General features: G+C 46.1%; 1 protein-coding gene across 6 annotated transcripts in view; it reads right to left on the bottom strand.

The window, feature by feature from the left end:
* Positions 1–7774: 7774 nt before the first annotated feature.
* LOC307207534 (uncharacterized protein) overlaps positions 7775–25270 on the bottom strand; it is a 30380-nt gene continuing 12884 nt past the window's right edge. For 3 of the 6 annotated variants that reach the window (XR_013834690.1, XR_013834692.1, XR_013834693.1), the window contains one exon: positions 7775–8536. Coding sequence is in view for 1 of the 6 variants with exons in the window: in XM_079961534.1 (XP_079817660.1) it covers positions 8525–8536; positions 20760–20841 (94 nt within the window). In the remaining 5 variants the exon portion in view is untranslated. Of the gene's footprint in view, positions 8537–20759; positions 24481–25270 lie in introns of those variants that run through there. The other 3 variants (XR_013834694.1, XR_013834691.1, XM_079961534.1) reach the window with 3 other exon arrangements.

The following is a 25270-nucleotide window of genomic DNA, read 5'->3' as shown; positions in this document are numbered from 1 at the left end:
AGTGTAACCTTGGCTGTCAGCCTGTAATTCCCTTTGACTTTGAGAATTGTTTTCTGCTATAAATCAGGGGGCCCCGTTGTCTAGGAGGAAAAACATTGCCAAGGTTCTTAGGCAGCTGCTCTTCTGCCTGGCATGAAACATTTGAAGATCTTTAAGCTCATTTTAAAATACAGGCCCTGATCAAGCCTCAATAAAAATGCAGGCTATGATTAGATGCCTCAATACTGCAATTTTTACATGTTTCTTGGCCTTGAACCTTCCCACCACACTTGCCATCCTCTCCTGCCACACCAGGACCACTGTTATAAGATGACCTTCAGGAGCTGCTGAGATCTGCATGCTACTGTTAGGAACTGGAGTCAAGTGTAGCTCAGCAGTAAAAAACACAGTGTCAGTGAAGTTAACTCTTTTATTTTGTTATAATAATTTTTAAATTGATTTTCCACATTAATGATATCCTCACAATATTCATTTTTCACCTCTACTTAATAGGTTCTTTTGAACCCTTGAACTTCCCTCCACCCCTCCATGGGTTATTTCTTTATCCCATAATTAACTAAATCTTTTACATTTTCCAAATCTTTATATAAATCATAAGTAAAATATAGCAGAATTTCACATTACAAGTATCTTCACATTCCTGCCAGTGTCTTTAAATTTTTACAGTGATCTTTTAAATACAGTGGTGCCTCGCAAGACGAAAAGAATCCGTCCCGCGATTCTCTTCGTCTAGCGGTTTTTTCGTCTTGCGAAGCAAGCCCATTGACAGCTTAGCGGATTAGCGCTATTAGCGGTCTAGCGGCTTTTAGCGATCAGCTGTTAAGCGGCTTATCAGCGGAACAACTGATAAGCGGCTTAGCGGTTTAGGAAAGGGGGGGGAGCGAAAAAAACCTGCACGAACTCGCAAGATTTTTTCGTCTTGTGAAGCAACCCCATAGAGAAATTCGTTTAGCAAAGCGCCTCCAAAACAGAAAACCCTTTCGTCTAGCGGGTTTTCCGTCTTGCAAGGCGTTCGTCTTGCGGGGCACCACTGTAAAAATAGTCACTTGTCTACTCTCAGTATCTATTTACCTATAATACCTAATAAAAAGGTTTCTGTATTTTCTTTAACTCATTATAAATCATCTCCCAGAAGTCTTTTACTTTGTTACATAACCACCAAATATGGTAAAAATATTCCCTTACATTTCCAACATGTTTGAACTCGTTTTATACATTTTTGCAATTTTGCTTGGTGTTAAATACCAGCAATACATCATTTTCATATTTTACTTCAGCGAGCGGCATGCAGTAAATTTTATTTCTTCCTTTCATAATTTTTCCCAAGATGACAAATGAATATTATATCCAAAATCTCTAGCCCAGTGTATCATGACTGCCTTAACTTCTTCATCCTTTGTATGCCATTCTAAAAGTTAAACATTTTTGATAATATTTTCACCTTATTCTCCAACAGATCTATTTCAAACCTTGATCTTATTGTATCAAAACCGTTTTTAATATATTTAAAAGATATCATTTATCTGATGGTATTATATCATATACATTCTTATGAATATATATTCTGTCATATATTCTTTTAATTCTTCAAATGTTTTCAATTTTAATTGGTCTTCTGTCTCAATTAATAAATCTCTATAGATGGCCCAATTCCCTTTCATATTTACCTTTTTAACTGAAAAGTAAGGGTGAGAGCCACCAAGGTGTTTTCCTTTCGAATAAGTTTTTATATCTGTCCCATACCTCGTAGGTTGATTTCTCAACGTATGGTTCAAGAATCCTTTATGTACTTTCACTTTATCATACCATAAATATGTGCCACCCAAATCTGTTGTCGTGACCTTTCAGATCCAATAAATCTGTGTTATCTAGGAAAATCCAGTCTCATAACAAACAAAGGCAAGATGCTTCATAATATAATTTCAAATTTGGCAAAGCGAAACCACCTCTTTCTTTAGCATCCGTAAGAAGTTAACTCTTTATGCCAAAGATGCCAAAACAGCTCAGGCCTAGTGATCCCAACAACTCTTCCCATTGGTCTTGTTGCCTTGAGGCAGTTGCCTTCCCTCTGCTCTCTAAGGCTTCTCCTCTCCAGGTTCCTTCCCAAGCAGTTGCAAACTGTGCACAACCAATCTCTGCTCCACCCTTTTCATTTCTCTCTGTGTTCCAAGAGACAAGCTGGTCACAGCAGGAGGGGGAGGCTCCCTGGATTCTTCAGCAGCCTGCCCTCTTACTGCCTCTCTAGCCCCTGCTTCTACCTCGGAGTTTGAACTGCTCTCTGCCACAGCCTCTTCCTGCTCACTAAACCCTGTTACCTTTTCAGCTTCTGACACCGCCTCTTCCTAGTCTGCTTCCTCTTCTCCCTCTGACCACTCATTGTCATCCCACCACCAATCCCCTGGCTCTGAGGTGTCATCCCTTGGGGGTTCCCCAGCTAGTGTCTCCCACCACTCCTCTGCTTCCAGCCAGCCCATGGCAGCTGCTTCCCCCTGAAGCAAACCACTGAACTGTGCATGTAGCAGCCTCCTTGGTGAAAGTACCTTCAAGCCCTGGAAACCAATTTTGCCTACCTAGGCTAGGCCTTGGAGGCTCCTGGACAGGCAGGACTATAAGGGAACAGGGAGCTGGATATGTTTAGCTTGGATAAGAGGAGACTGAGAGGGATATGATAGCCTTCTTCCAATATCTAAAGGATTGCCACATGGAAGATGGAGGATGGTCCTCCCCTGCTTCGGAGGGTAGGACCCAAACCAATGGACTCAAGTTACAAGAAAGGAGATTCCAACTAAACATCAGGAAGAACTTTCTGATAATAAGAGCTTTTCAGCAGTGGAATGGACTCCTCCTTTCCTGAGGGGTTTTAAGCAGAGGTTAGATGGCCATCTGTTACGGATGTTTTATTGAGATTTCTGCATTGCAGCAGGGTTGGATTAGATAACTCTCAGAGTCCTTTGCAATTCTATGATTCTATTACTTCCTGGGTCAAGTGAAAATTGCTTGTCTTCTCCAGTATCTGAGTGTTGTTGTCTCCATGGTTAGTCTTTGGTCTTCATGTGCTTTTCAGTCTTGACTGCAGGGCTTCTGTAAAATCCCCATCATGACTCAGGCTGCTGCCATCATCCTGGGCCCGACACACAGTAACTGTGATTATTAATGTTGAATATTGGCTATTAATATATGGATAGGTGAGGGGATTTAGGCCCACAGGCTTAATGTGGCCCTCTAGGAATCTCTGTCTGTCCATCACGATGCTCTTGAGGCCCCAGTTTTGTGCTGGGGTCCTGCTTGAGGATTTCCTGCAGGCATCTGGTTGGCCACTATGAGAAAAGGATGCTGGATGAGATGGGCCACTAGCCTGACCCTGCAGGCTCTTCACATGTTCTCAGTGCCCCCCCCATCTAGAGTGGACCTGCTTCCCCTGTCTTCACTGCCATTGTTACTGCCCACTTGCTGTGCTGTCCCCATCCCCCTCTTTTCCCTAGGGAGAAAAACTTTTCCCAGCCTGCTTTCTCCATGTCATGCCTAATTTTATTCACTTCTATCATTTCCCATTTCACTCTTCTTTTCTCCAAAGTCCCTGAACAAAAATCAGCATTTTCTTCAGTTGGAATGTGCTGGAGCATAGTTCAGGCACCTCTCAGGTGGGCACCATGGTGGGCTAGCACTCCCCCCTCAGTTTCTTGCACTACATACTTCTGAGAAGCCCAAAACAAACGTTTCAAGTCAACATGCTGGCCAGCATGTGCGGGTCTGCACTTTTTTTTTAGATCTATGACTCTACCTTGCTCCTAGGTCAAGCTATGGGGTGGGGCCAATTCATATTTCCTTTTCTTCAATCCGCCCAGCGCCTCCCATGTAGTGGGAGCAGGCTTTAAGCTTTGCAGCCAGGCCTCTGCCATTGCATGCATGCGTGCATACCCTCCAACATTTCTCCAATGAAAATAGGGACATCTTAAGGAAAAGCAGGACATTCCATGATCAAATCAGAATGCAGGACAGCTTCTCTAAACCAGGTACGTCCCTAGGGACACCTGGAGGGTCTGAGCGTGTTTGTGTGAATGTCCTTCCAAGCTGCCCTAGCCATTTGCCTAAATATAAGACAATAAGGGAGGTGCCAGCACATTTATTTGACCTGCACCAGAACCAGGGGTGACCCTCAAACCAGCCTTGGAGACAGCTTGTAGTTTTTCAGCAGGTGGTGAATGTGGCTGTTGTCAAACCGGCATCTGTTCAGGGCTGCCTGAAGTTGCCCAGCAACTTACTATAACAACTTCATGGTGACTTCTGGCACCTATTTTACTTGGGGGGGGGGGAGCACTGACCACAAAATTTCTTCAAAGGGGAGTCACTCCATCCCCAGTGAGTCTTGTCCAAGGGTCCGCCTGATAACACTGAATGAGCACAAACCAGTGTTACTTGTGTGTGCAAGCCAGGCTGGGAAACGCTGGTTTGATAACATTGGCAGCATCACTATGGCTTTCCCCCTCCCTTGAAACTCCTCCCACGCAGCCTTCTCTGGTCTCCTTCCCCCTCTTGCCCTCGGCTGCAAGCCCTCTTGAGCCAAGCCCAGAGGCCTCTGGGTAACGGACAGCTGTTGGATGACCCTTCCCGTTAGCTTCCGCCTTGGGCGCACTGCGTTGCCAGCAGGGCTGATCTGTACGCCTCTCAGGCTGAGGAGTGCAGGGGCTCCTCCAGGGTCACTGTCAATCGATATCTCATCTGCAGGCTCTCCTAGCGGAAGTGATAGCATATTGGAAGAAGGTAATGGCTCTGGTCTAGTGGAAAAGGCTAATCTTCCCCAGCTGTACAGGATCTCTGCAGGTGGCCTCTGGCATCTTCCTCCCGACACACCGCTGGGCTCCCCAACAGCAGCACACAAGAGAAGAAGAGGAAGAAAAGGACCCTTTTCTTTAAAGGCACAGAGACTCCCTTTTCATTGCTAGATCTTCACTGGCTGGGGCAAACTGGACAGCTTAGGGGACATGGAAGGAGTGGGCCAGGCCACCCCTACGGCCCATGAATTGCAGCCCATCATGTGTTCACTGGGTTCTTACTTCCCACATTTCCAGGAGGCAGCAAAGCCAGGAGAGTCCCTGGATAGTGGAGTCCCTTTCACTTAGTGGGAAGATGTGGAAGGCTTTTCAGCCTGAGGGCCACATTCCCTTCTGGGCAAGCACCAGGGGGCCACATGCCAGTGGGTGAGTGGGGCCAGAGTCAAAAGTGAGTGGAGAAATGAATGTAAGTAGGTTGGTGTCCACACCCATCCACCCCTCTGTTCCCCTCCAGGTAAATAATATGCATGATTAGAGTTCCAAAGACACATTTCCAGCTGGGCAAAAACAGTCAAAGAGGGTGTGAAACAGAGCTGGTGAGGGGTGTGACCTACGGAGAGTCCTGAGGACCAGATTAGAGAGTCCTGGAAGGCTGCCTTTAGCTTCCAAGCCTGAGCTTGTGTCACTAACTGCTCCTCTTTTCGTAGCTGACAATTTCCCTGTTGCATGTATTTGCGGGTGGTGTGTTGGCAGGTGAAATGTCATTTTGATACTGCCTTTGTGGCACTTTGCATGCAGAAGGTCCCACCTCTCTCATGAGAGACATTCTCCCTTCACTTGCACTCATCCATCCTTTGAGAAGGGAATGTCTCTTTTTTAGATCAGCAGTGGGGAACCTGATCTAACAAGAGGCATTCCCTCCTCTCACATGACAGACAGCTTCTGCATACAGTGGTACCTCGGGTTAAGTACTTAATTCATTCCAGAGGTCCGTTCTTAACCTGAAACTGTTCTTAATCTGAAGCACCACTTTAGCTAATGGGGCCTCCCACTGCTGCCGCACCGCATGAACACGATTTCTGTTCTCATCATGAAGCAAAGTTCTTAACCCGAGGTACTATTTCTGGGTTAGCGGAATCTGTAACCGGAAGCGTATGTAACCTGAGGTACCACTGTATAGGCATTCTCCCATTTTGCAGAAGAGAATGGTCTTTCTTAGATCAATGATATGGGACCTGTGGCTCCCGAGATGTTGTTTGACTCCAATTCCCCTCCTATCCCATTTGTCATTCTGGCAGTTGGCTGTATCGGATGCAGTTGATGCGTGTTGGAGACCAACAACATCTAGAGGGCTGCAGGTTCCCCATCCCTACTAAACACACCCCACTTTTGTAGCCCTAAGTCTGTGGCAGAGCAGGCAGTACAGTAAGGGAAAAGTGATATGTTCCCCCATAGGGATACATGTGACATCCGTCTCCCTGAGTGAGGGAGGCAGATGGAGACCCCTTGGAAGCAGAGTCCAGCGCCGTAAAGTGTAATAAATAATGCATTGTGGCAGATAAACAGCCACCTCAAGGAACCACATGCAGGGTTAATTCAGTCCCTGAGGGCTCAACAACATCATTAACCCAGTGAAGAGACGATGGTGCACAATGCCACACCAACCGGGGTCATCCAAAATACCTCCAAAGTTGTGTGGGTGTGTTTACAACACAGCATGGGTGTGAGGAGGATGAGCTGAACTCTCCCTATCTTCTTCAGTTTCTCCTTGAATGCAGGCTTTGAGAAAAATTAAAATAAAAGCCTGCTATTCTACTTGGGGGGGGGGGTGTTGGTTCTGCTTGCAGAGCCACATTGGGAGAAAAACAGATGTTTTGTTTTGTTTTTTAAGGGAGAGAGATGAGGAAAGGTTGCAGCATTTGGGATGTTTTAGTTCAGAGAAAAGACAAGGAAGAGGAGACATCACAGAGGTCTATACTATTATGCATTGAATGGAAATAGAAATGTTTTCCTCCCTTTCCCATAACATTTGAACTCATGGATGTCCTACGGAGTTGAATGGTGGAAGATTCAGAAGAGACACAAGGAAGAATTTATGCATGCAGTGCATAGTTAAACTATGGAAATCGCTCCAGCAGGGGACAGCAGTGGCAACTTGGATAGCTTTAAAAGAGGGCTGGTAACCTTATACTAGCCACAATGGCTATGCTCTGCCTCCACAGTTGGAGGTAGCAATGCTTCTGAATACTAGTTGCTGGAAACTGCAGGTAGGGAGAGGGCTCTTGTACTCAGGTCCTGCTTCTGAGTTTCCCACAAGGGATTTGTGGTGCCTTAAAAACTAACCATCCTTTTTATTACGGCATAAGCTTCATTGGAATCCACTTTGTCAGATGCATCATTCGAGGATGGTTATGTTCCTCCTCTACTGTCAGAGGAGGTTTGACTGTCAGTCCTGGAATATCTGCTCCCTGCCTTGCAGACCTTTACCCACCTGGCCTGGCAGGGCAGAGCCCTGACTAACTCAAGCTACAATAGCTGAGGCTGCTGAACAGAATTTTGGGCTGGAGTATTTTTTGCGTGGTGGGGGTGGCTATTGTTGTTGTTAATATTTTGTGTCTTTATTTGGGATCTCATGAGGAAATTGTTTGATTTGGTTGTATACTTTTTGATTTTTTTTGTTTTGTTTATGCCTTTGTTAAGTTTGTAGTTATGTAATTTTTATATGTTGTAAGCCACCTAGAGCATTGTTTTAAGTTTGGAAAGGTAGCATACAAATAAAATGATTGATTGACTGATTGATTGATTGAATACCAATTACCAGGAATTGCTAGTGGGGACAGCACTGTTGGAACCAGGTCTTGCTTGTGAGATTCCCACTGGGGCATCTGGTTGGCCACTGTCTGTACAGGGTGATGGACTAGATGGGTCTTTGGCGTGATCCAGCTGCCAAGCTCTTCTTCTGTTGTTAAATATAAAATGTTCAGAACAACAGAGACAAAAACACATACAACATCTCCAAAAACCATCTGTGGCCCCTTGCCTGCTGCTAGTAGGTTTATTAAATACATACACCCAACTTGGCCGAGAAGACTCCCTTTGTGCTGAGGTCGAGAGCCTTTGGATGAAAACTTCCCAGGAGGAGATGGGCTCCCTTTGTAAACTTCTTGAAACAAGGTGGCTTTGTCTCTGCATTTCACAAGGATCTGCCTTGCATCTCTCCCCGGGAGTTTCCCAAAGCCTTCACCAGCGACTGCTGAAAGGGAGCTTTATTCCTCCTTGACGGTCCACGCCATCATGGGAACCACCTGAGGGAGAAGGACAGGCGGGATCACAAAACCAGGGAGGGCAGATAAGCATGGCAATTACAAAAGGCTGCCCCGAGGGGTCTAGGCCTCAAAGCCTCACCGCCGTAAAAGGAAAAGACAAGGGACTCACACAAGGAACTCCGGACACCCATCTGGTCACTCAATAGCAGTGGTCAGTTGGCCCTTTGTGGGGTCTCCTTTCTGCCTGAACACCCCTCCCTGTTTCCCCATCATCCAAACTGAGAATGTGGCCATCCAAAAAGACAGGTATGTTTTGTTGGACCCTCGTAACAGAAGATATTAGCTTTTTCTCTTGACTTTTTCCTCTCTGTAGAAAGGGGGGGGGGGAGAGGTCACCAGGGTGACCTCTTTGGTTATGTGAGATGCTCACTTAGACGCTGACATTATCTGCCCCTCTGCTGCTGTTGGCCTGACTGCCTTTCTGGGTCATGAGACAACCTGCAAAAGTGAGGAGAGAGACAGAAAGAGAGAGAGAGAGAGAGAGAGAGAGATGAACAGGACCAGCCATTCCAAATCTTCATATGAAGTCGTCTTCTACTGAGCGGTTCATTTGTCTCAGTATTGTCTACACTGTCTGGCATCAGCTCTCCAGGGTTTAAGGCAGGGGTCTCTATGAGCCCTACCTAGGCATGTCACTGAGCATTGAGCCTAGGATCTTCTGTATAGAAAGCAGATGCTGTACTACAGAGCTACAACCCTTGCTAGGAACAGGGGAAGTGACCTTGTACTGAGCCAAACGCTTGGTCCAAAACACGTGTTCTGTCATTGAATTACTGTCGTCCATCTAAAACTAAAGATTCTAGTCCTCACAGGCCATTGGATGTGGCCTTATAGATTTCCAGGATTTCAGGCAGAGAAGTCTTCCAGCCCTACTTTAAGATGTTGGGGACTGAACCTGGGACTTTCTGCATGTCAGGATCTACCACTGAGCTACAGCCCTTCCCCAAATTCTTCCTGTGATTCCTTGTGAGTTAACTTACAAGCCCTTCCTTTTAAGTTCACTAGGTGGTGTTAAGCAAGCCATTCTCAACCTGATTGTATGTTCATTTGCAATGTGAGGACAGTTAACACTGATCTACCTTACAAGTCTGTTGTTTACTTTCCCCAGCTAATTGTGTGGCATGGTTTGGAAACCAAGAACCACTAAATAACTTCTGTATTGCTATGCTTAATTGCATTGCTTCAATTTGTCTTGGGCTGCCTTTCACCTTTCTGTCTCTGGCTTAGCATTTAGATTGTAAACCCTTTGGAGGCATTGTCCTTCCTGCTTAGGTTACTTTATAAACTGTCCATTCATGCACGTTCAATAAGTGCGTAACTGTGTATGTGCAACAAACCCAGAAGTGACCCGGAAACATCATAACGATGTCCCTGAAACTAAAAGGGTGGAGCTGAGGCAGGGGCGTAACAGGTTGTTCACAGGCTTTTTCAGTGGGTTTCCATTATACATGATTTCACCAACATGCATGGTGCCTTGGAATGTAACCCCTAGATAAACGAGGGGCTGCCTATACTTCGTATAAATAGCAATATCTAATTACAGACTGCAAAAAGCTAAGTCTCCATGTTTGTGGCCACCAAGAACAGGGGCAAAGTATTTTTTCCTAGCCCATCTAACTGGCTGGACGCACCATCATTTCCTCATCTGCTTTAATAACCATTCAGAGCAAAAACAATGCTTCCCACTCTCACTGTGCATTGCCTGCTTGCCAATCCTCGCATTGTGACTAAGCCAGTTCAGAAGAGAGGGACAGGAATCATTGTCCTCCCTCTTAAAAAGTGCATGGAAACATGGATCCTTCCAGGCAAGGGAAAGGGGAGGAATTTGATTCAGTTCACATTTAAAGTCAAGCCTAAGCAATACACATTTTCCAAAAGAATGTGAACAGAAACATTGCTATCCTTTGAAAAGTGCAGTTCTCCGAATTTTGCAATGCCGCTCTCCAACCAAGTAAGGTAAATAAATGCATATACCAGGGTAGTGTGGGCATGAAAATGCATAGTGAAACGAACATACAAAAATGAATTATATTATGAGAAATAGCTTTGCAAAACATCTAGATGTCAACCGATTGTCCATCCTTGATGTAAACAATACCCAACGCACCAACTTTGAATAGCCTGGGGTCCTTCTGTTTTAAATCAGGGATAGTGTCTAAGGGCTCTATTCCCTTTAAGGCAGCCTTCTGAGACCATGTGCCAGTGGTGGGTGGGGCTAGAGGCAAAAGTGGGTGGAGTAAGGAATGTGAAAGCAGGGTAGTTTCTGACAAATTCACACGCTGCTCTCTCTGCTCCCCATCCAAACAAGCTAGAGGCAGTGTCAAGGATAAATATACAGTGGGACGCTTCATGTTACAGACGCTTCAGGTTACAGACTCCACCAACCCAGAAATAGTACCTCAGGTTAAGAACTTGCTTCAGGGTGAGAACACAAATCGTGCTCCGGCGGTGCGACAGGAGGCCCCATTAGCTAAAGTGGTACCTCAGGTTAAGAACAGTTTCAGGTTAAGAATGGACCTCCAGAACGAGGTACCACTGTATTTGAGGGGTGAAAGAGGGCCAGTGAGGAGTGTGGCTTGGGGAAAAGAGGTATGTCCCTGGGGAGAGGCCTGGTGGACTGCATTTGCCCATAGTATTGAGGTTTACCCTCCTCCCTTGCCCCTTATTCCATTGCTTAAGTAGTTCTATAACTCTCCAATGGCAGCCGCCAATCGGATGTCATCTCTTTATAGAAAATACTCTCTGTCTTTTCTTTTCTTTCTTTTTTATAATGAAGCCCTGCAGGAAGGCTACTTGAAACACTTAAATACTTTCCCCCTCCCTCTCTCCCCACCAACCTTTTTTTTAAATAAATAAAAAAAGCAAAATGAATATAAAGCAGGCAGCCAACCTAAAAACACAATTTCGCATTTAAGCAACATGCTCAAGGTCACCAGAGTGACTCAGTAGCGTCAGAACGGAAGGCCCCAAATGCATGTGGCCTCCCCTCTTGCCAGGAGTTGAAAGGAAAAGGCCAGATCTGTTCAGGTGCTGAGCTCTGCACAGACCCCCCTGAATTGCTGTGGCACTCTGGTTCAGAGCCACAGGCACTCTGCAGTGCTCCGGTCAGGATTGATCCTCCAAATGCAAAAGACGAGGAAAAGGCGGAACAGCAGAGGTGGGGGGGAATGAGGAGGGAGGTTCCTACAATTAGCCAACAAGTGGCTGTTTTGTGAGGGATTGTTGTAGATGTGTTTTAAGTGGTTTTCAGAGTGGAAAATGTTAGGCACTAGAGCGATTGACAGACAAAGAGCAGGAAATGCATTAGGTTTTTTTTTATTGGTCTGTTTTGAACACATTTGACATTACTCTATTAAGCAAGTTCGGTTCTGGCCTTTGGGAGACTATTAAAAGAGAGAAGAAAAGGGAGAGGAGGGGAGAGGGAGGCTAGAGGTGGATAAAGCGTAGAAGGGAAGGGGGAAGCAATATTATTCAAACAGGCAAGCGGTAACATAATGGCGGGAGGGACTGGAGCAAACTGTGCCAGCCAGATGGGACCCAAATGCGGATAACACAGGAGAGAATTAGCAAAACCTGGCATTGTCTAGGGGAGAATGGGCGCCGCTTTCTCCTTAATAGCTCCCTCTATGTGATATAATAATGTCTCATTCAGATGCTGAACCCATCAAGGACAAAAGTCACCAGTAAGGAGCAAAAAGGGAGTTTGTGGGGAACAGGGAATATGTGTATATATGTGTGTGTATATGTGTGTATACACATACACACATGAGAGAGAGAGATTTTCTACTGAAAATCGACAAACCAACGGAGCAACTTGACAAAATACACATCTACGGTGAATTACAGGGAACTCAGCTCATTTGGGCAAAGAGGATGATTTGTGACAGCTGGGGGGGGGCCACAGATGGATTAAAGAAGAGCTCTGGTGTAGTCTTGACTAGTGGCCCATCTAGTCCAGTAGCCTAGCAGAAGCCTGCAAGGAGGATATTAGTGCAACAGTGTTCTCCCCTCCTGCGATTCACAGCAGCTGGTGTTCAGAGGCATTCATGCTATCTTTGACAGTGGAGGGAAAACATGAGAGCCTGGCTGCTGGATCAGGCAAAAGGGGGTCCCATCCAGCATCCTGCTCCAATGGGAAACCTGAAAGCAGGATCTAAGCACAACAGCAATGTGCCCCCTCCTGTGGTTTCCAGTGACTGGTATTCATTACTGCCTCCAACTGTGGTTTGTAGATTTCTTTAAGGGCTTTCATCTTCCCCTCCCTCCCACCAGCCAGTTCAAACTCAGAGGCTCATCTCTACCAGAACTGTTAACTGCATGTGTTCAGAAATGGTCATATTGAGTTAGATCCCTGCTGGGGGAGTGATAAGCAGCAGGTGGGGCCACTGAAAAGAATAGCTGTGTGAGCCTTCAAAAGGTCTTGCTGCTGAAATCCCAAGTTCAGATAGACTGCTCCAGCTCAGAAGCTCTTCTTTCCCTGTCTCCCAGACAAAACATAACCTTTCACTGGATGCACAGTCCTATCAGCTGCATCTGGAGAAAGCCACACGGCTTTCCTCCATCCCAGAATGTGCATTTCCTGGATCAGGAGTTCAGTCCAGTGAAAGGTACCATCCGGCATCTCCAGTTGTCTTTCTTTCAAGCAAGCCCCCCACAGCTGTCCTTTGAAGATAAACTGGAAAAAAACACATATTTTTAAGCTTAATGGATAGAAATTAATTTTGGGTTTAATATTCAAGCAACCAGTAGAAGATAGGAACACATTTCCTTCTGGACAGTCTTCTGAGGGCTGCTTCTCAGTGGTGGGTGGGGCCAGAGGCAAAAGTGGGTGGAGCAAGAAGTGCCTTCAACACTCATCTCTTTCTATCGTCCATCCAGGAAAGTAAAAAAAAAAGCATTGGATGGACGATAGAAAGAGATGGGTGTTGAAGGCATTCCGTGCTCCACCCACTTTTGCCTCTGGCCCTACCCACCACTGAGAAACAGCCCTCAGCCAGGCAAAAACACTCAGGTACAAAAGCAGGGCCAGTGAGGGGCGTGGCCTGGATAAATGGGGTGTGGTCAGAGAGAGAGTTCAAAGGGCCACAGAGAGAGGCCCAGAGCACTGCACCCAGCCCCTGGACTTGCAATATAGATTGGGGCTATGATCTTAGTGTAACTCTTCCAGAAGCTACACATGCACAAGTGTGAAAAGCGGGGGGGGGGGGGGGGGGAGAAAAATGGAAGCCTCTTTTGCAGAGGAAGAAAACTGGTGAAAAATAAGAGGACAAAATCTTGGGACAGCGCTAGTCCAATAAGCAAGCACTATTGGTCAGTTGATGGTTCCCTTTGATATTTAACCTTCAATCAGTTTTAAATTATTGTTGTCTGTCTCATGGCTGAAAGGCAGTGTCAAGCCCTACAAAAGACAAAACTGACTGCTGTTTGGTTTGGATGGAAATTTCCTAGGGCTGCCATACGTCCAAGAAATTGGACTGTCTGGGAATAGGACTGACAAAATGGCGTCAGGGCGGATTTTTGTCAAATTGGCAAAATGTCCAGGAAAACTCTGACGTATGGCAAGTAGGACGACTAAAAAAGAAACATATTTTTAAATAATTTTTTTTAAATGCTTTAAAAATCCAATAACAGCCTCAACCAATTTCATGTTTCTCAAAACAAAAGCAGCTCAGGATTCAAATGACTGCAATGGCTTTCTTTTCTGGGGGAAGCAGCAGCAGCAGCAACCATTCCTCCAGCACAGAAACGCAGTCTTGGTGAGGTGAGTGCTGGCTTATCATCTCTCCAGTACCTGCTAAGGAGAGGTTTCCAAGTGGACCTTGCAGCCAACAGTAAAGACTGGGAGGACACTACAGGAGGGCTGGGGGCAACTTTCCAGCAGCCTCTGCCTCCCCTGGTGCACCACCACCAATAACATAGAACTCCTTGCACTTTGCTATAGGGAGAGGTGTGTGTGTGTGCAGGAGGGGGCAACAACCCCCCCACTAACTGTCTTGCCAGGTCAAGCCTCCTCCTCTTTCTCCTCTGCTGACAGGCTGTGGGTGTTTGTGAGTGTGCCAGGAGCTGGTGTGTAGGAGAAGCTCTCATTGGGCACATGCACGGACATGTGCGTGCAGTCAGCCAACCTGCTCCCTCCACTACCCGATCTTCCCCACACCGGAAGCCTGAGGCTCCACCTCCCTTGGCATCTAGCGCCAGGAAAAGCCCCACTAGGCTCTTCCAGCGCTATGCCTGGCAGGGCAACCCCTCCCTACCAGTTTGTAGCTCAAAAGGCCTCCCCCCCCCCCTTTTGGGAATATGGCAACCCTAACTTTTCCCATCACGATTTCCACAGTACCTCAGCTATTGTCTTGTCTTGAAAATTCACTCACACTTTGAAGAGTCCCCCATCAGATCGGACAATGTGAGAAACCCCAGCTGGTGTGGTTGGCAAAATGGGAAGTGAGGTCATTTCATAATTCCCTGTATCCCTATTCCATTATCTAGGGAGCAACTGGAGACTGTTTCCACAACCCCCCCCCCCATATTTTAGTTTTTCTCCCACTCACACACATATGCCGCACATACACATTCTGACATATATTATATTACAGGCACTTATGCATCATGGGATATCAATCTCCCATTTGGAGAGTACTAAACCACCCCATGAATTGTGACAGAGAGGTATGAGGGGCCCCTCCCTCCCTGGTTAACACACTCATGACTTATGAATTTCCACTTTTGTTAAGCGATGGTTAACGGCTACCGGGATGTCTCCTTTCCTCCTCACTTCTTCCTGTCATGGCCAGGTGAATAAATTTTGCTGCCTGAGGTGAAAAACAAGATGGCTGCCATTTCAGTTACAGAAGCTGACAGGACTGGTACTGGCTCGGACCCTGCAGTGTTCCTATTTTCCAGGGACGTCCCTGATTTATAGAAGCCATCCCAGTTTCTTATTTGATCCTGGACTGTCCCAGTTTTCCTTAGGACATCCCTATTTTCATGGGAGAAATGTTGGAGGGTATGGAGTTATCCATCTCCTGAAGGCAATCCTGTACAGTGGTACCTTTGTTCTCAAATGGCTTAGTTGTCAAACAAATCGGCTCCCGAATGCCACAAACCCAGAAGTAAGTGTTGCAGTTTGCGAACGTTTTTCGGAAGCCGAACGTCCGACACAGCTTCCACTTGAGTTCAGGAAGCTCCTGCAGCCAATTGGAACATTGGTTTTCAAATGGTTTTGGGAATCGAACGGACTCCCGGAACAGATTAAGTTTGAGAAACAAGGTACCACTGTATAGGGAAGTTTTTTTAAAAAATGTTTAATATTTTATTGTGCTTTTATATATGTTGGAAGCAGCTCAGAGTGGCTGGGGCAACCCAGTAAGATGTGTGGGGTATAAATAGTAAAGTTATCATTATGGAATGGGACATCCCTATTTTCATGGCTGAAATGTTGGAGGGTATGCTGAGTGTTGTTATAACACTGCTCTCTTCCACACCTGAGGGCAATAGGTTGGCTTAGAGGGCACAGGCCTGGCAGTGTGGTGCACACAGCCTACAACTACAGCATGTTCCTGACACACACAAACTTCTCAGGGCTTGCTGCTTCAGGCAGCTGCTTCATTCAGCCCAGTATTAATATTTATATCTGTCTTGTCTCCATATGAATAGAAGGGCCCTGCTTGATCAGGCCAGTGACCCATCTAGACTAGCATCCTGTTCTCACAGTGGCAACCAGATGCCCCAACAGGAAGCTTAAAAGTAGGACATGAGTGGAACGGCATTCTCCCCAGTTGCGATTCTTAGCAACTGGTATTCAGCAGCATTACTGTCTCCTATGATGGAGGCAGAACATAAAGAAGAGCCTGGCTGCTGGATCAGGCAAAAGACTATTTGAGCATCCTGCTGCCTCTGGGAAGCCTGCATGAAGGAACTGAGTGCAACAGCACTCTCTTCCCCATTTGCTAATCCTGGCAACTGATATTCAGAAGTAAAAATTATCCCCAACAATAGAGGTAGAACATAAGAACACTGCTGGATCAGGCCAGTGGTCCTTCTAGCCCAATATCTGGTTCTCACAGTAGCCGATCAGATGCTTCAATCGGAAGCCTGCAAACTGGAACTAAGTGCAACAGCACTCTCCTCCCCACTCGTGATTCCCAGAAAATGGTATTTAGAGGCTTGCTGCCTCCAACAGTGGAGGGAAAACAAAGCCGTCTGTGTCACAGGGGGCCACTAACAGTGGCTCCCCAGAAGTCCTCAGGGGTTGGGCAGGGACATAAGGGGTCAGGTGGTCCCTGAGGTATCCTGGAACCAAGTTGTTAAGGGGCTTGTACCTGTTAATACAAGAACCTTGTACCTGACTTGGTAGCCTATACAAGCTCTTGTAGATGGGGTCCTGATTATGGGGTCCTTCCTAGTCCCAAGCGACCATTTTAACAGCGAGCTTCTGTTTTCCCCACTGAGGAAGGTTGTGAAGATCTCATCTGAGGACCGCTGGAAGATTCTTACAAGGTCCGCTGACCTTTCCCCACCCCAAGGCCATGTGGGCCATCTGCCATTCCGCTCAACACTAAACCAAAAGCCAGAAATGGCAGTTTCTGATTTTGCAAACAAGCAGAAGGTGTCCTGGGATTTCAGAGAGAGCCCTCAAAAGCCAGCCTCATGCGGCTTTATTTTATAGAGGTATTGATTAAAATAAACTAGGGAGACACGTTACATCTTTCCTCAAGGGTCAAGAGTTCAACCACCCAGCTGGTTTTTTACCCCGCCAGCCATGTTTTCAGAAACACTTGATGGCCTTCAGTGTTGGATTGAGGTTTCCCTCCCTCTCGCCTCCATCCCCTCAGAGAAGCTCAGGTCAGTCAATGGAAGGTAGGGGAAAGAGGCCCGTGAAGCCTGAGACCACTCTGGGAGGCAAAGTGCTTTAGCCGTGGGGAGAGGGTTTCTTTAAAAAAGAAAAAGAAAATAATAAACCAAATCAATGAAGGTCTACTGTGACATGTTGACCCCTAAGCTACATAGCACTAATAACATGGTTTTTAAGGTGTGGCAGTAAATCCTGTGTGGCGAGTTGAGCTCTCTAAGGTTGCAGGAGGGGGGGGGGAGTTTTAATAATGCAGCAGATGGCCTAGGATAAGGAAACAGGGGAGCAGAGACTCATGACATTAACTTTTACAAAGATAGCTTTGCAGAAATCATGATGGACACGCCTAGCTTAAGCCCTGAGGCAAAAGCAGTATGGCAAGGCAGAGAGGCCTCTTGCTCTCCCTCTCCCTCTCTGAGTAGAAAGCCTCAGTAATGTCAAAGCAGCTGGTTTTGCCCCATAGAGGCCTGTGTCAGCCTACAGTAGAGGCAGAGCTTGTATCTTTGGTTGAAGGAGGCTCAAACCCAAATGCAACGGGGTTGGCCAGGGAGGGTTCTGAACAAGAGCTGGAATGGAAAATTCAGACCCGTTTAAATTTCAACAATATGTTAACAAGATGTGAGTGAGACATATCATGTGTTGACTTGTTTTCTGATTTCATTTGTGGAATGTGATTGTGAAGCAAGCTTTTTTTAAATAAAAACTTAAGAACATAAAAATGTGCGAGATCAGGCCAAAGGGGGCCCAACTAGCCCACCACACTGTTTGCACAATGACCAGCTGAATGGCCTAATAGAAGTCTCACAAGCAGACCCTGCACTCTCCCCTCTTGCAATTCTAAGCAATGGCACACTGAGGTGAAGTTTTCAATTTCATTTCTCATTTTTCCAATTTTAAATTTGGTTTTCAGCATTTCTACATCAACTTAATAATAATAATAATATTTTTTTATTTATAACCCACCCTCCCCAGCCAGAGCAGCTTACAAGCAATAATAAAAACAAGATGAATGATTACAACTTAAAAACAAAAATAAAATACAACATTAAAATAATGGAACATTAAAATATTAAAATGTAGCCTCATCGCAGGAGAAGGAAAAGAAAAAAAGAGAGAGAGAGGGAGGGAGGGAGGGAATCAAATTGGCTCCAAGCCAAAGGCCAGGCGGAACAACTCTGTCTTACAGGCCCTGTGGAAAGAAATCAGATCCTGCAGGGCCCTGGTCTCATGAGGCAGAGCGTTCCACCAGGCCGGAGCCAGAGTTGAAAAGGCCCTGGCTCTGGTTGAAGCCAATCTAACTTCCTTAGGGCCTGGGACCACTAGGGTGTTGTTATTTATGGACCTTGAGGCTCTCCGTGAGGCATACCAGGAGAGGCGGTCCCGTAGGTACGAGGGTCCTAGGCCGTGAAGGGCTTTAAAGGTCAAAAGCAGCACCTTAAATCTGACCCTGTACTCCACCGGGAGCCAGTGCAGCTTGAAAAGCACTGGGTGAATATGCTCCCATGGCAGAGACCCTGTGAGGAGCCTCGCTGCAGCATTCTGTACCCGCTGGAGTTTCTGGGACAGCTTCAAGGGCAGCCCAGCGTAGAGCGAATTACAGTAGTCAAGCCTGGAGATGACCGTCGCATGGATCACTGTGGCCAAGTCGGGGCGGGAAAGGTAAGGGACCAACTGCTTGATGTGGCGAAGGTGGAAAAATGTCGCCTTAGCTGTTGCTGTAACCTGCGCCTCCATGGAAAGGGAGGCATCAAGGATTACACCCAAACTCTTAACGGAAGGCAATGGCACTAATTGGGCCCCCGCAAGAGAAGGCAGTTGGTCCCTCATCCCCATACCATCCCGACCTAGCCATAGGACCTCTGTCTTCGAAGGATTTAGTTTCAATCGGCTCCCACGAAACCATCCAGCCACAGCTTCCAAGCATCTGGTCAGTGTGGTCGGGGTCGAGTCAGTGTGGCCATCCATCAGCAGATAGAGCTGAGTGTCATCAGCATATTGGTGACAGCCCAGCCCAAAGCTCTGTATAATCTGGGCAAGGGGGCGCATAAAGATGTTAAAAAGCATCGGGGAGAGAATTGCACCCTGTGGCACTCCACACACCAAGGAGTGGCGCAACGACATTTCCCTCCCTAGTGCCACCCTCTGTCCCCGACCAGAGATAAAAGAGCACAACCAGTTACGGGCTATGCCCTGTATCCCCACGTCTGCGAGGCGGTGGTCCAGAAGATCATGATCGACCATGTCAAAGACTGCTGACAAATCTAAAAGGATCAGCAGTCCTGACCCGCCTCGATCCAGTTGTCTACAGAGATAATCTGTTAGGGCAACCAGAGCCGTCTCCATCCCAAAACCAGGACGGAAACCGGACTGAAATGGATCTAATGCCGATGTTTCCTCCAGAAACCTACCAAGCTGTTCAGCAACCGCTCTCTCAATTACCTTACCCAGGTATGGAAGATTTGAAACTGGGCGGTAATTGGATAGGTCTAAGGGATCTAATGAAGTTTTTTTTAAGAGTGGACACACCACTGCTTCCTTCAGTTCCCCTGGGAATGTCCCCGTGTCAAGGGACAAATTGATAATTTCAACCAGGGGGGTCCACGCAACATCTGGACACTCCCTAATCAGCCAAGACGGGCACGGATCAAGGAGGCAGGTGGTGGGCCTACCAACTTGGAGGAATCTATCCACATCAGTAGGGAGTATCTGATCGAAATGGTCCAACACTGGACCTGAAGTCAGTCGAGGGGCCTCCAGTTCAGTCACTGTATCTAAATTGGCAGGGAGGTCACGGCGGAGCAACAGGACTTTCTCCGCAAAAAAACTTGTGAATGCCTCACAGTTGTGGGTCGAATTTGTGCTTAAATTTGGTTGTCCTCCTAAGGACATTATTGACCTAATTATTCTAAAAAGTTGTGCCGGGCGAGAGCTAGCGGATGTAATGGAAGCTGCAAAGTAAGATTTCTTAGTAGCTTTCACAGCCATTTCATAGGCTTTCATAAGCGTCCTATAAGATGTTCTTGAGGCTCCGTCACGAGTCCATTGCCATACTCGCTCTAGCCGTCTGAGAGCCCGCTTCATTTTCCGGAGCTCCTCAGTAAACCTTGCATTTTCTTTTTATGAAAGGTCCACATGAAGTGGTTAGAATGTCGGACTAGGGTTCCAATCACCACTAGCCCATGTAGCTTGCTTGGGCCATTCAATGCCTCTCAACCTAACCTGCCTCATGGGGTTAAATGAGGAAGAGGAGAACTATGTATGCCACCCTGAGCTCCTTACGAGAAAATGGTGGGTTATAAATACAACAGATAAGAAGATAATAAATAACATTGTTCAACATTTTCAATGCAAATTTCTGCCAACCTACACATCCTTCTATTTCATTGATTTATTTTAATTTTTAAAAAATGTATATAATGTATATAACGCTTGATCGTCAACAGAACTTTTAAGTGGTTTACAAGCTGCAATTTCCCCTAATAGACACATTTTTCCAAAGCCATTTTGCCCTAAAATAAAGCATTTTCGTGTTATTTTCATGGCAGGGGGGATTAATTTTTATGGGCATTTTGCCCCAGTATATACATTTTTAAAAACACATTATTTGGCAGGAAAACCACACTGCAAAATTCAGAGAAGTGCAAATTTAAAAGGATGCCTGAGTTTTGGTCCTTGTTGACATCCGTCCGTCTTGGATGCTCAAGATGTTAACCAAAATGAAGGCAATTGAGAAGTCGAGGGAAAACAAATGTTCTGAGCCCTTTATCACAGACAGAAGGAAGTTCTTCATTGTGAAGCCTACACCGTGAATACGTGGTTCTTCTGGATGCTCTCCTTGCCAGAAAAAGGTGTAGTATATCTCTCTGAGGCAGCCATTTGAAATGAGTCTGGTCTCCTGTAGAGTGGCAACATCAATGATGAACATTCTCAGTTCATGGTCAATGATGGCCATCTTCCGTGAATCATTGACCTGCAATGGTCCTGACATTCTAGCTATCTAGGCACAAGACAGTTTCTTTCTTTCTTTTTTTGCCTGAAGCAGTTCAGTCCACTCGTTTAGTGACACTCTGAGTTCCAAGCACCCACTGAAGCAAGTGGACTATGACAGGTCAACACTTTATTTACTGGACACTGTCCAGCTAAAGGTGGGCAGCAACTGACCAGTGAGACATAATAATCTCTCCCACCGATGAAGGCAACCTGTAAAACTGGTTTCCACCAATCAGGTTGAACTTACAATTTTCTGCTGGATCTAGCAGCAGCTTTTGATACCATTGATCATGGTATCATTCTGGAACTTCTAGAGGAGTTGGGAGCAAGGGGCATTGTTATGCAGTAGTTCTGCTCCTTACTCCTGGGCTATGTCTAGAAAGTAATGCTGGAGGATGAGTGTTCAGAGCCCTATGGGGTACCTCAGAGCTCTGTCCTCTCCCCCATGCTTTTCAACATCTATATGAAGCCGCTGGGAGAGATCATCAGGGGGGTTGGACTGGGTGTCCATCAATATGCAGATGATACCCAGTTCTACCTCTCTTTTAAATTGGAACCAGTGAAGGCAGTGATTGTCCTGTGTGAGTGTCTGGAGGTGGGTGGAGGATGGATGGTGGCTAACAGATTGATGGTGGCTAACGCCTAAACCTTTCTATCCCAGTGAAATCACTGAGATCATCTGCAGGAAGGTAGTTGGTCATTCATTTAACAAGAAACAGAGCCTTTCAGGTCATCAGCCCAGTCCTGCAGAATACTCTGCCAGTAGGATTCAGTGTGTGTCTTCTGTATCAACTTTTAAACACCCGCTGAAAACTTTTCTATTTTGCTAGGCCTGTTGTGCAGTTTTATGTTTTATTGCTGCAAACTGCTTTGATTTTTTTAATTACATCCCTTAACAAGTTAGATGTTTCTAAACACATACACCTCTTCCCATCCTCCGTCAAAGTAAGCAATATACAGTTGAAGGACATATCCCAGTAGAGAAAAACGATTGAGGAGGTTGCAAAGGAAGGGTGATGAAGGGTGTGGCCTAGGGAGAATTTCAAGGGCCAGATAGCAAGCCCTGGAGGGGCCCCAGACCTGAGGTTCTCCACTCACCCTTTAAAATAATTACTGCTGTCCTGATACAGAACCTATAGAGATCAGTTAAAATAACAAAGCAGAATGTGGCATTTTAACAAATCAACCCACAACACTCATTGTCTCAAAGCTCAAATGGATTTAAAGAGAGAGTGTGTGTTAATAGATATTGGTACCAGTTTCATCTCTAGGGAGGAAGTAGCTGCATTTCATCTCTTGGTCTTGACCCTTTACTACGCTCTTTATAACTCTCTGACTCCAAGGGGTTTCCTGCATTTTCAGGGAAGGAGGAGTTAAACACACTGAACACCAAGAAAAATCAAAGGATTATAGGTTTGCAGTTGGAGTGTCCATCTGTCAGTGTCAGAAATGAAAAAAATCCTGAAGTCCCCAGGCCTGATTGTCAATGAGCAGGCTGCTTCATTAGAACTCTCCATTCGGAGAGGCCATTCAGAATATATGCCAACTGTCTGAAAATCTATCTTCTGGTCTCTTAGAATAACTTAAATATAGACACTATTACCACCTGCCTCTGTCTCCTCCTCCTCCTCTTCTGAACCAGGGATGGGGACCTCCAAAGTTTTTGTACTATAACTGCCAGCATCATCAGCTATGCTGGCTGAAGCTAATGGAAATTGGAGTCCATCCACATCTGGAGGGCCAGTTTCCTTAGCACTGTCTTAGCAGATGGTACAAAGTCCTCTGGAATTATCCAGGCTTGGTATATACAGCAAGACTGTGTCCTTCCTGTTGCCTCTGGCAGATAAGCAGAGATAAATGTTGTGCTTGCCAAATTTCAGGCTCCTGGTTTTCATCTGCCCAAGTTGCTCAGAATACCTTGGTACCTCCTAGGTATGGATTCAGGTGTTCTTGCCTATGGCCCAGCCCTATTCCTTGCACTTACCACCTGCTAAGTTTGGATGTGAGGACAAAGTGGACACAAAAACTGCAACCAGGGCCAGCCCAAGACATTTGGGCACCTGAGATGGAACCCGAAATGGTCCCACCACTTCCTACCAGGGGATAAGGTGAGGAAAGATCTACATCAGGAACAACTGGGGAAGGAAGACTGACATTGGGATCTGCCGTTCTGGTAGATCCTGCTGCCTGAGGTAGTTGTCTCACCTGGCCTCATGGGTGGGCTGGCCCTGAATGGAATGACTCCCCTTGTGAAAAACTACTGCAGCTATCCTCCTTTTTACATCAGTGAAGTAATATCACTTTTCTCCTTCTCTGGACTCCGTCTGCTTCATTGCACTCATTCTGCTAACATTCTTCACCCCCATATGCAACCATATCTGTCTGTCTGTCTGTTATATATACAAACACACACTACATATCCACTGCACACTTCTCTCTAGCACTCCCTGCTGGGTGTGGAGGGGCCGTGAGGCCGCCACAGCTCAGCGTTTCCAAAGCTGTTCCCTGCTGAGCCTCGTTCTTTTTGCTCCCCTCCCCCTGCCAGTAATCAAAACAAACACTTCTGAAGATAAAACGAGTTGCAGCGGGCGCTCAAAATAAATAACTAATTTTTCCCTGCATGATCTCAAGGAGCAGGAGAGGCGTGAATAGCGAGGCCCAGTGTTGGTCCGAGCAGAACCCCCTGGAGTGGTAATTCGAAGGATGACAAACATGAGGCAAAGGAAAATGCTGAAAAATGGCTACTCCCCGTGGCCCTTTTGCAAAGGAGCTATTGCAGGGTTTGGAAATAACGAAGCCGTCGATGGGGAGAGGGGATATTTTCTCATTGAGGCTGAGTGAAGTGCCAAACAGGCTACTATTACGGCAGCTTTAAGAGGTGTACGAAAGAAGAGAAAATGGAGTGGTGGGAAAAGGGGGGCAGTGAAAAGAGAGGTGGGGAAAATGAAAATGAGAGGTGGGGTGACTGTGCAAAAAGAGTGAGTGAATTTGAGAGAGGGGATGTGCGGGGGGGGGGAGAGAAGGTGCAGTGGGAATATTTACCTGAGAAAAAATGGCCTTCACATTATTTATTTCATTTTATTTCCACAACTCATTGGCCCCCCACTCGCCTCCAAATTTTCGTAATTTCTTGAAATTTCTTAAACCTTTATATGAGAACACATTTCAGGTGTGTGTGCGTGCACACACACACCCTGATAACCATGAGGGGATGGGGAGAGGGGGGAAACCAAACACCCCAAAACAAAAGAGAATGTAAAGAAAACAAAATATCTACAGTTGTTGAGATGAGAGAGAGGGAGAGAGAGAGAGAGAAATGAAGGAAGGAAGAGCGAGAGAAAATAAAGGCCAGCATCCATAATTTTCTCTGTGGGGCTTTGAGGTAATTGAGCCATTTGGATAAAAATAAGGCAGCAGGCCCCTTAGGTAAAAGGAGCTTTGCAATCCAAGGAGGTTCGAATTATGCGTCTTGTATCACTTTGAATCCCCCCACATCCCCCTCACCCCCTAGCGCTACGCCGAACCACTTTCCTCTTTTCTTCTTATGTGTATTTTTTTTTAAGTACCCTGTCAAAATGTCCTTAGATGAGTACAGAATTTCAGCTGTCACAACTAATTTTGATTCTCCTGAATGCTTGTGTGTATGTGTGTGTGTGTGTTGAGAAAGGGGTGTGTGTGTCTGTATGTGCAAGCTCTTGTGAGGAGAAGAGTGTTGTTGAATCAAGATTTCTTTTCTTGTCATATGAGAGAAAAAAGATTTACATCAAAAATTTGTTTCTGGGGAGTGTTTAAGGACTGTAATTTCCTCCTCTTTCAATTACCATTTGATGCTGTCTGATTCCCTCATTTCCCTCAGCTTCCCACCCCCGACCAGAGCTTCATTTTGCCGCTGTTTTTCTTTCCTCACAAAAACGCCGTCAATCTTTCTGTCAGCTTTAAGCTGTCAGCTGCCTAGCTGATCCATTTCAAAAACACCACAGGCCCTGGGGTTGTCAAGAGTGCCCAAATGCCAGATCATTTTCCTTCCTGATCTTGACGTAATTTTACGGCACACTTGCCTTACAACAGAGTTTCTTGGGGAAGGTGGCATGGAAAGCGGCCATGGTTCCTGCTTCAAGTTTCCTGCCTGGTGCACATTTGCCCCTCTATATATCTCAACATGTGTTGCCAACAGCTGTAGCTCTCTTTTTGACATCACATTTACCTCACCAAACAACAAAAGTAACTTGAAGGTGTCTGGTTGCAGCTAGTAGCACATATTATCTACACTACAAATATACAGCTTAACTGTAATGGCTTCCCCCTGCAAAAGATCCTGGGACCTACTGTTCAGT

Source organism: Podarcis cretensis (genome assembly GCF_951804945.1).
Source record: "Podarcis cretensis genome assembly, chromosome: Z".
Classification (NCBI taxonomy): Eukaryota; Metazoa; Chordata; class Lepidosauria; order Squamata; family Lacertidae; genus Podarcis; species Podarcis cretensis.
Note: the sequence above shows the minus strand (reverse complement) of the source record. Positions and strands in the feature narration are given on the sequence as shown.